Source organism: Panulirus ornatus, chromosome 20, assembly GCF_036320965.1.
Source record: "Panulirus ornatus isolate Po-2019 chromosome 20, ASM3632096v1, whole genome shotgun sequence".
Lineage (NCBI taxonomy): Eukaryota > Metazoa > Arthropoda > Malacostraca > Decapoda > Palinuridae > Panulirus > Panulirus ornatus.
Window position 1 is genome coordinate 56,393,246 of NC_092243.1, and position 18,559 is coordinate 56,411,804.

Sequence of the window (18,559 nt, forward strand, 5' to 3'; positions counted from 1 at the left end):
CGGCCTCTTGCCTATGACAAACACCGCAGGCCTTCATACTCAAGGGGGGTACCGTCGTGCTTAAGGGTCATTCCTCCGTGTTCGAGAGTCGCGACGTCGACCCCAAGGGTAATTAACGATACGACTACTTGGTTTTGAAAAGACTCTCGACTTCCTCTTTTTCCGAAGTCTTGGCTTACGTAAGTCGGTCAAAAACGTTTGAAGAAATAAAAAAAAAAAAAGGATAAAAGGTACGAATATGAGAACCTCATGGGAGAGAGAGAAAAAAGAAAGGGGAATCCTGTAGCAGCTTCGATGATCACTATAAATACACTCACACATACCAAGCGATTTCAGCAACAAAACGTTTCAATAATACCGTGTTGCTCTAAAAAAAAATAAATCTAGGACGAAATATACGCTAAATATATTTCTATATAACTTTCTTCCTAGATAGTAAATTACGGACCCTTCAGGTCACTACGTCAGTCAATTTTGCCATCGGAGGTAGAACAGCGATAACCAGTCGACTTTCTCCATTCGCATCTCCGCATCAATTCTAACTTGAATTCATTACTTTGCTGCACAAAGCTGTTTGTGGGAAGGGTCCTTCCTCTTGTCACAGGTGTAGTTGACAACACTCCGAGGATACAAGACATGAAGGAAGGGGGAGGAGATGAGGAGGAAGGCGTGGGAGATGAGGGGTAGTACATGGGAAGGTCAGACAACACATGTAATTACATGATAGTGCACTGGAAAGTCTGGTGACTGAAGACCTGATGGTCTATGACGAGGCTATCTGCTGGAAGGCAATGCATGGGAAAGCCAGATAACAAAAGACCCAATGGTCTATGATCAGGCTACCTGCTGGAGAAGAGTAATATGATCCTCAACACGTAATCTCTAAGAAAGCAAGCCTTACTGCAGCCCATCCCTAAGAAAGAAGACTTGAATAACCCTTCCAACTATCTCCACATTGGTCTAACTTCTGCCAACTCACGAAGCCGTTTTAAAAACTCTCCGTAAACCTCACTCTCTTGAACACTTTGAATTCCGATTTTTCCTGATCACCGATGGTTTTCGTGGTACAAGCTCAATTACTGGTGATCTCTCTCCTATGTGACCCACCTCTACGTCCTCTTGCCTCAGGGATTGTGGTGGAACTTCCGTCGTGACCTCCCGACTTCTCCTGAGCATTCAACAGGGTGTGGTAATACCTCTTTGCTTTCTAATCTTCCTTCCTTTGTCTGTTTTGCTTTCCTCCGTTTTCTAATGCATAGCTTCCTTTCTTGCTGACCCACCGCTGTAGTCGCTGATGGCGCGACTTTTCCCTCTTACCATGTCAACACTGGTGTCCCTCAGGGTTCTCTCCTAGCGCCTACAGTCTTTCTTCACTCCACGAATAATCTCCTGCCTTCAGCTCAGAACATCACTGACTTCTAAGTTGTTCCCAATTTAAGCATTTCAACTCCCTTTCCCTCCCTCCCTCTTATACTCGTACTCATTTTTTTTTTTTTTCGTAAAAAACGTATCTGCATGATGCAACATCATGAAATGTAGAAGATGTAACCGAGTGAAGCTCATCTATACTAAAACGGAGCTTCTACCTATATCTCTTTCCAAACGTCACTCACTCCCCTTCGTTCAATCCCAGAACACCACAATTCAACCCTGCACTAACATAAAACATTTTTGAGAATAACCATATCCTCCACTCTATCCTGGACTCCCCACATAATGAACATCACCAAGTCTGCTTCCCATAAACCCAGCGGTGTTATGCAAGTGTCGTAATTCCTTTCCTCGTGAGCAGTTATTTCATATCTACTGAACTTTCATTCCCTCTAATATGGAGCTCTGCTCGTATGTCTGAGGTGGCTCTTCGTCCCCCTCTCTATCAACCAGAGTGGAGTCAAAATACCTTCCGTCTCATCAGTTCTCTAGACATCACTTCTGTCTTACTATCCACTTCAGCCTGCTCTGATGCAGCCCTATCTCTATCTCTATTCAATAAGCATTATCTTGGCCACAGTTCTAGTGAGCTGTCTGCTATCCAAATTTGGACCCTTGGCACGCGTCTGGGTGTCGCTTCCTATAATTTTGGTGTGGAGATCGACTACACGAGGATGGACCGTTATGATCAGCCTTTCTCCCTTCCTACAGCCTTTCTACCTTGAAGTCAGGGCTACAAAAATCGGAGAAGCTTTTATTAATTCTTAAAGTTTTCTTCTTGGACTCTTGAATCTTTTTGATTGGGATCAATGTTGGTCACTAAAAAAGAAAAAAAAATAGACAGGATAATAAAGTTACACGCTTCTCCTCACACTCCAACATAAACAAGAGAGAAGACAATAGAGCAGAAGGCTCCTCTCTGCCCACCAGTCCCTCCGGCACATCATCAGCAGACAGGAAGATTGCAATGAAGGAACGCCACACAATGCAGGAAAAGTATACTGACAAGGAGATTCTGTAGGAAAGTATGAATGGAAAACATATTCTGATCTAATGTCGGCAACTATGACCTATGACCTGTAGGCAGACCAGCTATGACCCGTCAGTATCCTAACCGTGACCTGTCAGAACCTATGACCTGATACTTCACTAGCCGTGACCCTGACCTGTCAGAACCTATGACCTGATACTTCACCAGCCGTGACCCATCACCAATTATGACCTGTCACACTGGGGCTTACGAATGTTAGCCATGATGGTGTATGTGACGCCGTGCATTGTGACCCCCCACAACCGTGACGTTAATCGAGGGTCCGGGGTCTAAATGTGTTGTGTGTGACGCTGTCTTGTGACGGGCGGGTTCGCCGCTTGCCATATGACGTGTGGAGCAAGTATGACACTTTGATGACCATGTGACGTCAATCCCCATTGGCCGTAACAGAATGTGACGCTCAGGTCTTAAAGCATGAAGCATGCTGTGACGGCAGGAACACCACAGTGAGCGAAGCTGGGGCTGTAACACTCACGAGTGACGGGTAACATACATGATAGTTTTCTGGGCTGTGACGCTATGTGACGGGGACAAAGACTGCTGAAGCTGCTCACCTGTATACAAGCGTAACAAGGCAAATTGTGACGCAGGGTGTGATACTATCTGTGACGTTACTAATGATGGTGTTGGAATGCTGTAACGGAGGCGTGCAGCGAATTTACTTGTGACGTGTAACATGTGACTGGTGTGTGTGTGTGTGTGTGTGTGTGTGTGTGGAGCGGGGATACTGTAACACGCAACAGGTCTGTGACGCTCTCTGTGACGGGTGATAAGCTGTAACGCTGTAGTGAGTGACGCAATCGATTATGACTATCTTATTGATGCGTATCATGTATGGGCTACCTGCATGGGTCGTGACGCGTCGGGAGTGACGTATTATGTGACGAGTGCTGTGACGCTAACTGAGAAATGTATGAACCTGTGACACTCGCTGAGGAGTGTATGAGCTTGTGACGCAAAGTGTGACTGGCAAGTGGTCCTGTAACACAATCTGTGGCGGATGTGACGCTACCTGCGATGGGTGGATGTGCTCGTTACATTACCTTTCGAGAGTGTGACGCAATCTGTGACAGGTGTGTGTGTGTGTGTGTGTGTGTGTGTGTGTGTGTGTGTGTGTGTGTGTGACACTACCAGCGGCAGATGTACCCGTGAGTGCGTGTGCGTGGCGCTACCTGTGACGGGGGTGTGTGACGCTACCTGTGACGGGAAAGTGTGACGCTACCTGTGACGGGTGTGTGTGTGTGACGCTACCTATGACGGGAATGTGTGTGACGCTACCTATGACGGGGGTGTGTGTGACGCTACCTGTGACGAGGGTGTGTGTGACGCTACTTGTGACGAGGGTGTGTGTGTGACGCTACCTATGACGAGGGTGTGTGACGCTACCTATGACGAGGGTGTGTGTGACGCTACCTGTGACGGGGATGTGTGTGACGCTACCTGTGACGGGTGTGTGTGTGACGCTACCTATGACGGGTGTGTATGTGACGCTACCTATGACGGGGATGTGTGTGACGCTACCTGTGACGGGAAAGTGTGACGCTACCTGTGACGAGGGTGTGTGTGACGCTACCTGTGACGGGTGTATGGGCAGGGTGGTGTTGAGCCGATAGCCGTTGGTCCTGTGTGTGCCCAGACGAGGGGATGAGCACAGCGACGAGGGCCGGAGCACCGCCGGAGCTGTCAGGAACTTCTGCACCTCCTGCAGGAGACCAGAGACCCTGGGTGGTGGCTGACGCTGGGCTGGCCGGCTCGGATGAGATCTCTCCCCTACCCCTGTGGGGCTGGGGGAGCTGGGGGCCTGGGGCTGGGAGAGTTATACACCCCTGTGGGTGGGTTGGGTTCTAGAGGGGCCTCTGTTTGACGTCGCGTCTCCGCCCCGTGGGAGGGAGATGGGCCGAGATCCGTCACAACCCCGTGGGGGATGAGGCTGTTGGTCCCCCGTCGCAACCCACGGGGGATTTTTCTTTTTTTTTTTTGAGACTGCACCCCGTCATACCCCGTGGGACTGGTTGGCTGGCTGGGATATGCCTCACCCTGTGGGGACAGACTGCTTCCCCGTGGAGACTGGGATGTGGAGGGAGGAGGAAGAGGAGGAACCCTACGCCCCATGGGGCCCAAAAATCCCTGTCTGCCCCCGTCCCAACCAACGGGGGCCGAGGTTGAGAGGTGCCACGCCCCACGGGGCACAACTGCTCCTCGTCCCAAACCCCTGATAGTGGACGAGTGCGAGTGTCGCACCCCCAGGATGAACGGGGGGGGGGGAATGACAAGCCCCCAGCCCCTCTCATCATGTCCCCCCCATTCCACCCCAGAAGTCTGGTAGGAATGGGAGGGGGGACGAAAGACCACCACCCATGATTCGACACGTCTACAAATGGGGAGGGAGGAGGGTAGAAGGAGGAGGAGGCGGCAAGCAAATCAAAAAATATGAGTAAAATCTTTTTGGTCAACTCTACGTGCAATGATGATAATAATAATAACTTGCGTGACAAAAGAAAAAAAGAAAACAAAAACACTATAGGGAAAAAAATAGGGGTGAGGGAATGGGGGAATGGGGGAATGGGGGGTGAGTGTAAGTAAGGCAGGTTCCCATACTTTATGCAGAGCACACATGGTGAAGTTGACAAGAAATTTACATGTGAAAGGTGAGATCTAGCGGAAAGGGGTGGGTGGGTGAGGAGAGGAGGCAGGCAAGCCCTCACCCCTTTCTTTTTCAACTACCACGCGGGGGTGTAGGGAGGGGAGACGAGGAGGGGGAGGAGGGGGTGGAAGAAGTGCAAAAAGGGGGAAAAAAGAAAAATTTTTTTGTCTCCCTCGGCAGCCATGCTCAAGATGACTACTACATACTCGATTATAAAGAAAAGAAAAAAGAGCTTTTCGCTTTTATTCAAACTCCTTGTTGAGGTGGGCATGTGACCCGGAGGTGAGGTAGTGTGGTGCTACCACAATGTGGTGGTGGTGTCATGAACCACAAGTGCGCTTACCAGGGACCTGAAGGTGCGAGAAAAATATTTACGAAAAAAGCGAGCGTGATGGTGCGTGATGGTGCCAGAGGAGGTCAAGGGGTCATGGCTGGGGGAGAGGTACAGAGGTCATGGTGGAGGGCCAAAAGTCATGATGGGGAGCAGGTGTCATGGTGGAGGTACAGAGGTCATGGTGGGGAGCAGGTGTCATGGTGGAGGTACAGAGGTCATGGTGGAGGGCAGGTGTCATGGTGGAGGTACAGAGGTCATGGTGGAGGGCAGGTGTTATGGTGGATGTACAGAGGTCATGGTGGGAAGCAGGTGTCATGGTGGAGGTACAGAGGTCATGGTGGGGAGCAGGTGTCATGGTGGAGGTACAGAGGTCATGGTGGGGAGCAGGTGTCATGGTGGAGGTACAGAGGTCATGGTGGGAAGCAGGTGTCATGGTGGAGGTACAGAGGTCATGGTGGGAAGCAGGTGTCATGGTGGAGGTACAGAGGTCATGGTGGGGAGCAGGTGTCATGGTGGAGGTACAGAGGTCATGGTGGGAAGCAGGTGTCGTGGTGGAGGTACAGAGGTCATGATGGGGAGCAGGTGTCGTGGTGGAGGTACAGAGGTCATGGTGGGGAGCAGGTGTCATGGTGGAGGTACAGAGGTCATGGTGGGAAGCAGGTGTCATGGTGGAGGTACAGAGGTCATGGTGGGAAGCAGGTGTCATGGTGGAGGTACAGAGGTCATGGTGGGGAGCAGGTGTCATGGTGGAGGTACAGAGGTCATGGTGGGAAGCAGGTGTCGTGGTGGAGGTACAGAGGTCATGATGGGGAGCAGGTGTCGTGGTGGAGGTACAGAGGTCATGGTGGGGAGCAGGTGTCGTGGTGGAGGGATAAAGGTCATGGTGGGGAGGGAGGGGCGGAGAGGTCAGGACGGAGATGAATTATGCCATAAGGGACACAGGTCATGATAAGGAGAAAGGGATCATAGTGAGATGATGGTGGTCATGGTAGACAGATAACGGTATGGGAGGGGATAAGGACATGATGAATTATGGGATGGAAGGCAGTAAGGTCATGGTAAGGCAGTAAGGTCACTGTGAGTTATGGGATGGGAGGTAGAAAGGTCATGGCAGATCATGGGATGGAAGGTTGTAAGGTCACGGTAGAATATGGGATGAAGGACGGAAATGTCTCGAAGGAAGGGGCCAGTCATGGAAGAGGAATACAGGTGTTCCCGGTCATGGAAGAGGAATACAGGTGTTCCTGGTCATGGAAGAGGAATACAGATGTTCCTGGTCATGGAAGAGGAGGAAGGAAAGGCGTCTTGCTGGGATGTGGGAAGGTGGAGGGAGCGTGATGGTTCATGATGAGACGGGACGATGAAGGAGTCATCAGATCTGGCCTCTACCTCGTCCAAAGTTCCAAGTTTTTGAGCAAGTTCTAAGTTCTAGCCCTCGCGTCCGTCGAAAAAAACTTTCAGCTCTTGAATCGGTCTAAAGTTTCGATCCTTGAATGCGTGCAAAGTTTCAACCCCTGAGTCCATCTAAAGTTCCATCCCTTAAGTTCTATGTCCGTATAAAGTTCCATCACTCGACTCCGCCTAAAGTTCCATCCAATATTCGATCGTCTTAAGTTCCAAGACTTGATTCAGTCCACAGCTCCATCACTTGGGTTCATCTAAAGTTCCAACGCTCCACTCCATCTAAAGTTCAAGCCCTTAAGTCCGTCTAAAGCTTCAGTCCTCGAGTCTTTCTAAAGTTTCAAGTCCCGAGTCCTCATATAAAAGTTCCAAGCCTTGAATGCGTTCAAAGTTCCAACCCAACCCAACCGTCTAGAGTTCCAAGCAATGAGTAAGTTCAAACACCCAAAGATCGGAAGGTGGCAGAGTGTAGTGGGGATGAAAATGGGTGGAAAAAAATGGCGGGGAAAAAATTGGCGGGGGGGGGGGGGTCGGAAGTAAATAAAACCAGTGAAAATGGGGAGTTGGCCAGGCATGCGACGTGAGGGTAATGGGGAACATATCGCCACTTAATTTCTTTTTGAGAGTTAAACGAGAGAGAGAGAGAGAGAGAGAGAGAGAGAGAGAGAGAGAGAGAGAGAGAGAGAGAGAGAGAGAGAGAGAGGAACTCTTGAAATACAGAGAGCTGATTGGTAAGATCAGATCAGTAAATAACTGGAGACGACTGGATGAAGAGAGAGATGAAGGGGGGGGAATAAAGACATGGGAAGGAAGTGGGGAGATAAAGAAGAGATGGAGAGAGAGAGAGAGAGAGAGAGAGAGAGAGAGAGAGAGAGAGAGAGAGAGAGAGAGAGAGAGAGAGAGAGACGATTTTTTTTTGGAGTGAAGAGTGACGGAAAGGGATGGTGAGTGGAGGGGTGGGTAGTGATGGTGAGAGGAAGGAAGAAGTAGAATGGTGAAAGAAAGGAAAGGACATCGAGGGGAGGAGAAAGGGAGAGAGAGAGAGAGAGAGAGGAGGGATTGTGAGACGAGGGGAAGGGATAGTGAGAGGATGGGAGGGATGATGCGAAGGGGTGGGAAAAAAGATGGTGAGAGAAAGAAAGGAAGGGTGAGAGGTGGGAGGGGATAGTGGAAAGGTGGGAAGGGGTCGTGAGAAGGGGAAAGGAATGGTGAAAGAAGAAAGAATGGTGAGAGGAGGGAAAGGGATGGTGATGAGAGAACCAGTCCTCGCCAGTCCCCATTCCAGTCCCAGTCGACAGACTCAGTCCCTAAGAGAGGTCCCACTCCACACATCAGTCCCTAACAGACCCCCAGCCAGCAGACCAGTGTGTTTACCCACAATCCCCTCCTCCCCACTCCTGTCAAAGCATTATTCTTGCATCTCCTAAAACTGACTGATTTCTGTCCCACAAAATAAAAGAAAAAAAGATATATATATATATATATATATATATATATATATATATATATATATATATATATATATTATCCCTGGGGATAGGGGAGAAAGAATACTTCCCACGTATTCCCTGCGTGTCGTAGAAGGCGACTAAAAGGGAAGGGAGCGGGGGGCTGGAAATCCTCCCCTCTCTCTTTTTTTTTTTTTAATTTTCCAAAAGAAGGAACAGAGAATTGGGCCAGGTGAGGGTATTCCATCAAAGGCCCAGTCCTCTGTTCTTAACGCTACCTCGCTAATGCGGGAAATGGCGAATCGTTTGAAAGAAAGAAAGAAAATATATATATATATTTATATATATAATGTAGAAAATTTCGAAGTGAAAAGAAAATCGAAGCTGAATCAAAGATGATTTTTGAAAAACACCAATTCCTCCCCCCCCACCCCACCTCCTCCCCTAACCCCCTCCCACCCATCTCCTTTCCCTTAAATCGGCGTAAGGGTTATTTTAAGGTCCAGACTAACGCCCTGGTCATCAGTCCTGGCCAATTTAGGGTCTACTCCGTCTAAGGCAGACAGCGGCTTAAAATTCTAAAATTGGTTCGCGATGAGAATACATTTCTTTAAGAAGCCATTCGATAAAAAACAAAAATCTGGGTCAGTAAAGTGCATAACACGCAACTGTAGAGGGATGGTTCACTAGATCGAAAACACGAGGAAAGAGAATAGAAATATCGGATCTAAGAGCAAACATCATTTTATATTTGTCATCTACTCTTGAATATTACTATGGTTCGTATGCACAAGATTTCGACCTAAAATTCATTAATAAAAACTATCGAAATTTTCTTTACACACACGTAATGAAAAAATGAGTTACACTTAGTATTATTAATATGTAATATCATATATACAATGATTATCATTTATAATGTATAAATTCGCCTGATACACTGATTTAATCGATCTAGGATCAAATTATCTTAAACCCTTGATAAACTTGATTATATATATATATATATATATATATATATATATATATATATATATATATATATATATATATATACACAACCAATCAGCCACGGAGATGGAACGGATCCCTTCCCAATCCTTCAAAACACCATTACAGAGGTTTTCCCCTTCAGTCGTACTCCTTCGAGTGGCTCTCAATTCTCCTTTACATAGAAGTTTTGAACCACTTAATACTCAACACTACGAAATGGTTAATATATTTATATAGAAGAGAAAAGAGGTGTGCAGTGATGGTTTCGAACACTAGATACAAGACGTAATTCAAAGCAGCATCAAATGTCAAGGACTTTTTATAAATCAGAGTGCATGATGATTATGTACAGACATACATATCCGTATGTACATACAGGATGATGGGGTTATAGAGCAAATAGTGCAATATGTATAGAAAGGCGGAATGTATACATAGGCGGGGGGGGGGTTTGAAGAGCATATTCTACCATAGGTTCCTTTTTGTTAATACTACAGAAGTCAAGATAAATAGTATATATATGTACATAATATATATATATATATATATATATATATATATATATATATATATATATATATATATATATATGAAAAATGGCCATGCGTTCAGTCGATTTTGCTTTTTAATGAATCAAGACACGGGAAGGTCAAATGGAATGCAAAAAAAAAGAGGTCAAGATGTTCACTTCTAGAGAGATGAGTTAAATGGCAAACCATGCAAACGTTCTCCTTAAATCTAACCTTAAACTTGAACCTTAAAATCTACCGAATATCATCATATTTAAAGGTACTCTAGAAAACATATTAATGGTTAATTAGTATGGCTAATTGACTCTATTAGCAGGGCGGTACGACCCTGACTACGGCGGCACGACCCTAAGGCACGACAGCACGACACGCTACGCACGAAGTACGACCATTAAGGGATCAGGTTACAGGTCCCCGTCGTACCCAAGGGTCGTAGGGGTCGTGCTCGAGGTCGTACCGTCGTGCTCAAGGGTCGTACCATCGTGCTCCAGGGGTTAGGCCTATATTATATAAACACTTATAAGTATTCAAAAGATGAAAATATAAAACACTGAACGAGAGAGAGAGAGAGAGAGAGAGAGAGAGAGAGAGAGAGAGAGAGAGAGAGAGAGAGAGAGAGAGAGAGAGAGAGAGAGAGAACGTTGGAAAATGTCGTAACCTCAGGGACAGTTCCAGTGGCTCGTTAATCCCACTGAAGAGAGCAAAAAGATAGATTCCTTAAAGCACACACACACACACACACACACACAGGTCGTGCCACTAGTGCCAATATCTGTGGGCCACAACGGACAGACACGGGGGTCACGGAGCAAGATGAATGGCCCTCACATTTATCAGGAGCAAGACCCGGTCAACGGCTGGGCCCAACGTTATAGGAGAGATTTTAGTAAAACAACGTAAACAATAATAATAATAATAATAATAATAATAGTAATAATAATAATAATAATAATAATAATAATAATAATAGTAAAAATAATAATAATAATAATAATAATAATAATAATAATAATAATAATAATAATAATAATAATATTATTCTTATTCTTATTATTATCATCATTATCATTATTATCATATTATTATTATTACTATGTGAGCGAAATAGGCATTTTTTTTACTCGGATCTTAGCGCTCGCTCGCTAACGCGGTAAACAGTGAACAAATATGGAATAACAACAATAATAATAATAATGATAATAACAATAATAGTAGTAATAATAAAAATATAATAATAATAATAATAATAATAATAATAATAATAATCGTGAGTGCATCTTTCTCTGCTCTCTTTCTATTCCTCTTCCTTTCTCTCTTACTTTCTTACTCTCTCATTCCTCCATCTTTACGTGGTCCTCGCTCCTTCGTCTCGAGGATTCTAAGGTTACCACCCGTCTGTCTCACAAATAGGTAATACTCACATAGGAGTAATATTCACTATTCCTCCTCACTGTATCAACCATTCAAATGTCACAAGTTTTATATACACGTAATCAAACCTTCCCCACAAGCCTTGGGGGCAAAAATCATACCCTGCTAGTCGCCATAGCAAGCTCCTGTAGAACTATTTATTTAAAAGCATTACTCGATGATTTGCATGGGAACAGAAAACGTAGTGACAGTCTCTACTTTAACGGGGTAACTCAAGGAATCCGAGATGCTGTCACTTTCGACATACAAGTATACCATATTAGGTATACTTTCATACCCAAATGTGGTCATTCATTGAGCATATTCCAAGTCTTTTACTCATCTTGAGCGATGGTATGAGTTTAGAATTACTCACGAGCTATATATATATATATATATATATATATATATATATATATATATATATATATATATATATATATATATATATATTATTTATTATTATTATTATTATTATTATTATTATTATTATTATTATTATTATATATATATGTGTGTGTGTGTGTGTATATGTATATATATATGTATATTATCCCTGGGGATAGGGGTGAAAGAATACTTCCCACGTATTCCTCGCGTGTCGTAGAAAGCGACTAGAGGGGACGGGAGCGGGGGGCCGGAAATCCTCCCCTCCTTGTATTAACTTTCTAAAATGGGAAACAGAAGAAGGAGTCACGCGGGGAGTGATCATCCTCCTCGAAGGCTCAGAGTGGGGTGCCTAAATGTGTGTGGATGTAACCAAGATGTGAAAAAAGGAGAGATAGGTAGTATGTTTGAGGAAAGGAACCTGGATGTTTTGGCTCTGAGTGAAACGAAGCTCAAGGGTAAAGGGGAAGAGTGGTTTGGAAATGTCTGGGGAGTGAAGTCAGGGGTTAGTGAGAGGACAAGAGCAAGGGAAGGAGTAGCAATACTCCTGAAACAGGAGTTGTGGGAGTATGTGATAGAATGTAAGAAAGTAAATTCTCGATTAATATGGGTAAAATTGAAAGTTGATGGAGAGAGGTGGGTGATTATTGGTGCATATGCACCTGGGCATGAGAAGAAAGATCATGAGAGGCAAGTGTTTTGGGAGCAGCTAAATGAGTGTGTTAGCGGTTTTGATGCACGAGACCGGGTTATAGTGATGGGTGATTTGAATGCAAAGGTGAGTAATGTGGCAGTTGAGGGAATAATTGGTATGCATGGGGTGTTCAGTGTTGTAAATGGAAATGGTGAAGAGCTTGTAGATTTATGTGCTGAAAAAGGACTGATGATTGGGAATACCTGGTTTAAAAAGCGAGATATACATAAGTATACTTATGTAAGTAGGAGAGATGGCCAGAGAGCGTTATTGGATTACGTGTTAATTGACAGGCGTGCGAAAGAGAGACTTTTGGATGTTAATGTGCTGAGAGGTGCAACTGGAGGGATGTCTGATCATTATCTTGTGGAGGCTAAGGTGAAGATTAGTATGGGTTTTCAGAAAAGAGGAGTGAATGTTGGGGTGAAGAAGGTGGTGAGAGTAAGTGAGCTTGGGAAGGAGACCTGTGTGGGGAAGTACCAGGAGAGACTGTGTACAGAATGGAAAAAGGTGAGAACAATGGAAGTAAGGGGAGTCGGGGAGGAATGGGATGTATTTAGGGAATCAGTGATGGATTGCGCAAAAGATGCTTGTGGCATGAGAAGAGTGGGAGGTGGGCTGTTTAGAAAGGGTAGTGTGTGGTGGGATGAAGAAGTAAGAGTATTAGTGAAAGAGAAGAGAGAGGCATTTGGACGATTTTTGCAGGGAAAAAATGCAATTGAGTGGGAGAAGTATAAAAGAAAGAGACAGGAGGTCAAGAGAAAGGTGCAAGAGGTGAAAAAAAGGGCAAATGAGAGTTGGGGTGAGAGACTATCAGTAAATTTTAGGGAGAATAAAAAGATGTTCTGGAAGGAGGTAAATAGGGTGCGTAAGACAAGGGAGCAAATGGGAACTTCAGTGAAGGGCGTAAATGGGGAGGTGATAACAAGTAGCGGTGATGTGAGAAGGAGATGGAATGAGTATTTTGAAGGTTTGTTGAATGTGTCTGATGACAGAGTGGCAGATATAGGGTGTTTTGGTCGAGGTGGTGTGCAAAGTGAGAGGGTTAGGGAAAATGATTTGGTAAACAGAGAAGAGGTAGTAAAAGCTTTGCGGAAGATGAAAGCCGGCAAGGCAGCAGGTTTGGATGGTATTGCAGTGGAATTTATTAAGAAAGGGGGTGACTGTATTGTTGACTGGTTGGTAAGGTTATTTAATGTATGTATGACTCATGGTGAGGTGCCTGAGGATTGGCGGAATGCGTGCATAGTGCCATTGTACAAAGGCAAAGGGGATAAGAGTGAGTGCTCAAATTACAGAGGTATAAGTTTGTTGAGTATTCCTGGTAAATTATATGGGAGGGTATTGATTGAGAGGGTGAAGGCATGTACAGAGCATCAGATTGGGGAAGAGCAGTGCGGTTTCAGAAGTGGTAGAGGATGTGTGGATCAGGTGTTTGCTTTGAAGAATGTATGTGAGAAATACTTAGAAAAGCAAAGGGATTTGTATGTAGCATTTATGGATCTGGAGAAGGCATATGATAGAGTTGATAGAGATGCTCTGTGGAAGGTATTAAGAATATATGGTGTGGGAGACAAGTTGTTAGAAGCAGTGAAAAGTTTTTATCGAGGATGTAAGGCATGTGTACGTGTAGGAAGAGAGGAAAGTGATTGGTTCTCAGTGAATGTAGGTTTGCGGCAGGGGTGTGTGATGTCTCCATGGTTGTTTAATTTGTTTATGGATGGGGTTGTAAAGGAGGTAAATGCAAGAGTCCTGGAAAGAGGGGCAAGTATGAAGTCTGTTGGGGATGAGAGAGCTTGGGAAGTGAGTCAATTGTTGTTCGCTGATGATACAGCGCTGGTGGCTGATTCATGTGAGAAACTGCAGAAGCTGGTGACTGAGTTTGGTAAAGTGTGTGGAAGAAGAAAGTTGAGAGTAAATGTGAATAAGAGCAAGGTTATTAGGTACAGTAGGGGTGAGGGTCAAGTCAATTGGGAGGTGAGTTTGAATGGAGAAAAACTGGAGGAAGTGAAGTGTTTTAGATATCTGGGAGTGGATCTGTCAGCGGATGGAACCATGGAAGCGGAAGTGGATCATAGGGTGGGGGAGGGGGCGAAAATTTTGGGAGCCTTGAAAAATGTGTGGAAGTCGAGAACATTATCTCGGAAAGCAAAAATGGGTATGTTTGAGGGAATAGTGGTACCAACAATGCTGTATGGTTGCGAGGCGTGGGCTATGGATAGAGATGTGCGCAGGAGGATGGATGTGCTGGAAATGAGATGTTTGAGGACAATGTGTGGTGTGAGGTGGTTTGAGCGAGTAAGTAACGTAAGGGTAAGAGAGATGTGTGGAAATAAAAAGAGCGTGGTTGAGAGAGCAGAAGAGGGTGTTTTGAAATGGTTTGGGCACATGGAGAGAATGAGTGAGGAGAGATTGACCAAGAGGATATATGTGTCGGAGGTGGAGGGAACGAGGAGAAGAGGGAGACCAAATTGGAGGTGGAAAGATGGAGTGAAAAAGATTTTGTGTGATCGGGGCCTGAACATGCAGGAGGGTGAAAGGAGGGCAAGAAATAGAGTGAATTGGAGTCATGTGGTATACAGGGGTTGACGTGCTGTCAGTGGATTGAAGCAAGGCATGTGAAGCGTCTGGGGTAAACCATGGAAAGCTGTGTAGGTATGTATATTTGCGTGTGTGGACGTGTGTATGTACATGTGTATGGGGGGGGGGGGGCCATTTCTTTCGTCTGTTTCCTTGCGCTACCTCGCAAACGCGGGAGACAGCGACAAAGTATAAAAAAAAAAAAAAAAAAAAAAATATATATATATATATCCACACACACACACACACACACATCATCATACAGGAATCAACATAGAATACGGAAGATGTGATACCCAAAACCCTTAATACCCCCTTCCCCCTTCTTTTGCCCCTTCCCCTGCCACCCTTTCCCTCCTCACAACCCTTTGGCTCACCTTGAGGTTGACGATGTCGCGCTTCTCGCCGTACGGCCCCGTGAAGATGTCGTGGCTGATGGCGCCCGCCTTCTGCCGCCGCGATCGCCACACGATGAGCAGGATGGCCGACACCAGCAGGATGATGACGGCCACCAAAACCCCGATCACCAGCGCCACGTACTCCTGCCCGCGCGGCTCCTCCGACACGTCCGTCACCACTAGAGGGAAGAATAGGCAGGCATGCAACTATTAATAGGGTGTAATAGGGAGGGGGGAGGGGAGGTATTGTTAATAGGATTTAATAGGGAGGAGAAGCATGCTTAATAGGTTGTAATGGGTACGGAAGGTACTGATAAGTTGTAATAGGGAGTGGACGTATTGTAAATAGGGTGTAATAGGGATGGGAGGTATTGTTAATGGCTTGTAATAGGGAGGGGAAGCATGTTTAATAGGTTGTAATGGGTATGGAAGGTACTGATAAGTTGTAATAGGGAGTGGAGGTATTGTAAATAGGGTGTAATAGGGATGGGAGGTATTGTTAATGGGTTGTAATAGGGAGGGGAAGCATGTTTAATAGGTTGTAATGGGTATGGAAGGTACTGATAAGTTGTAATAGGGAGTGGAGGTATTGTAAATAGGGTGTAATAGGGAGGGGAGGTATTGTTAATGGGATGTAATAGGGAGGGGAAGCATGTTTAATAGGTTGTAATGGGTATGGAAGGTACTGATAAGTTGTAATAGGGAGTGGACGTATTGTAAATAGGGTGTAATAAGGAGGGGAGGTATTGTTAATAGGATTTAATAGGGAGGGGAAGCATGCTTAATAGGTTGTAATGGGTACGGAAGGTACTGATAAGTTGTAATAGGGAGTGGACGTATTGTAAATAGGGTGTAATAGGGATGGGAGGTATTGTTAATGGGATGTAATAGGGAGGGGAAGCATGTTTAATAGGTTGTAATGGGTACGGAAGGTACTGATAAGTTGTAATAGGGAGTGGAGGTATTGTAAATAGGGTGTAATAGGGATGGGAGGTATTGTTAATGGGATGTAATAGGGAGGGGAAGCATGTTTAATAGGTTGTAATGGGTATGGAAGGTACTGATAAGTTGTAATAGGGAGTGGAGGTATTGCAAATAGGGTGTAATAGGGAGAGAAAGTATTGGGAATAAGGTGTAATAGGTATGGAAGTTATTTTCAATAGGGTTAAGAGGCATGAGAGGTATTGTTAATAAGGTGTAATAGGAATAGGTGTCGATAATTGGGTTTAATAAGGCAAGGACGCATTCCAAACAGGGAAGCACGGGGCTGGTAAGAGGGGGCAACAGGGAAGGGAAGTACTGTTAACAGGGCGTTAAGAGTAAGGGAGTTACCGTTAACAGGCAGTAATAGGGAGGGAGGGGACTGCCAACATGGTATATCAGGGAAGGGAGGGATGGCTAACAGGGTGTATTAGGGAGAGGATATATTCTTAACAGGGAGGGAAGGGGCTGACAACAGGTAACAACAGGGAGAAGAAATACTGTTCATAAGAAGGGAGACATTATCAACAGGGCGTAACAGGGGATGGAGGGATGGTTAATAGGATATAATGGGTGATGGACGGTGCTTGTAAAATGGGATCATGGGGGGCATATGGGTCATGAACAAATTCAGCCATGACTCACGCTGCATTGATTGGATTAATAATACAGCAGTCTAATGGATCACTCTGGTCATTAGCGGGAAATGATCATCAACACAATTGGTCACTTAGCGCAGTGTAACCCCTCGAGCTCAACCACTTCCTCGCCACTGAGGAGGAGATACTGGCTCTATAATTGAGACTTTAATAGGCTATTCCGCAGATAAATGGGGAGTCTATCAGGGCAACGAGTAATCCCCCCCCTCCCCCCCTCATCACTACCCCGGGCGATAATGAGTGATTAGGGAGTAATCAGTGGCGTTTGTGATTAATCACCAAGGCATCCTGACCCCACGGGCCACACACCATTTCCATTAAAATGGGGGTCATGGGTGATGTAAAGGGTGATCAAATGGGGGTCATGGGGATAGGGGAGAAAGAATACTAATGGCATTTCTTGGTCATGACTGCCGTAACTAAAGGGGTCAATGGGTACTACTGTTCATTAATTAATGGGTATTATTGTTCATTAATTATCATAGCTTACATTACTAATTACAGGTGAGGCAGTATGTATGACCTTCGGGTGCACCAGGTGTGACCTTATGGGGGAAGGGTATAAACCCAGGGGTTAACACAGGCGTGACCACATGGGGTAATGACCCCCGAGGACAGCACGTGTGACCCCGAGGGACAGCAGCTGTGAACCTAGAGGCAACAGGTGTGACCCGAGGGAGGCAGGAGATGTGACCCCGGAGGGAAGCAGGTATGACCCCAGGGTCCAGTAGGTATGACCTCAAGGGAGCATGACGAGTCACCCAGGGGAGGACGTAGGTGTGACCCAGAGTCCAGTAGGTGTACAGCCCGTGAGGGGTGACCCCGTGGGAGGTAGTATGTGTGACCTGGGGGTATAAGACGCGCAACTCCGGGACACACACACACAAAAAAAAGGCCACACCCCGTGGCGGGGCAGGTAGTAAGGGGTGGGTCATGACACTCACCCAGGTTGCGATGGTTCTTGTCTCCCAGGGGCGCCCCGTCGTGCATGTAGCCGGAGGAGGAGTCGTGGTGAGGCCCCGTGGGGTCAGGCGGGGTGTCGTCCACGCCCGTCTCCACCGTGAAGTTGCCCCGGGCTGGGGCTAGCGGGGCGGGGACAAAAGGTTACGTCACATTACATCACTGAATACAACAGTATCAAATATAATCATATAATTACACTAATTACCATCATTAAGTAAATAATTTCAGTTAATCGAATAATATTCATATATAAATACAAGACAACAAATATACATTAACACTAAATTGGTCAACACTAAAAACCCAAAAGAAAATACCGGTTCATCTCCGAATATTGTAAATGTGGGTGAAGTTCTTTCTCATAAGAATATAATAACATTGTATGTCTAGTTCAACGGCTCGGACAAGACCTTATATAAATAGGGTGGGCGTATATGGCCTTAGGATTATCCTGAACAGTAGATAAGCCAAAATTCAGTAACATATTTATTTTTTTTTATTTATTTTGCTTTGTCGCCGTCTCCCACGTTTGCGAGCCAGCGCAAGGAAACAGATGAAAGAAATGGCCCAACCCACCCCCATACACAATGTATACATATACACGTCCACACACGCAAATATACACACCTACACATCTCAATGCACACACATATAT

General features: G+C 45.4%; 1 protein-coding gene across 2 annotated transcripts in view; it reads right to left on the reverse strand.

The window, feature by feature from the left end:
- Window positions 1-18,559, reverse strand: part of LOC139756034 (discoidin domain-containing receptor 2-like) — a 1,074,315-nt gene that overhangs the window by 69,866 nt on the left and 985,890 nt on the right. The window contains exons 9-11 of one of the 2 annotated variants that reach the window (XM_071674983.1): window positions 17,886-18,023; window positions 15,281-15,480; window positions 4,056-4,184 (exon numbers count right to left, since the gene is read on the reverse strand). In XM_071674983.1, the coding sequence (XP_071531084.1) occupies window positions 4,056-4,184; window positions 15,281-15,480; window positions 17,886-18,023 (467 nt within the window). The remainder of the gene's footprint in view (window positions 1-4,055; window positions 4,185-15,280; window positions 15,481-17,885; window positions 18,024-18,559) is intronic. The other variant, XM_071674984.1, reaches the window with a different exon arrangement.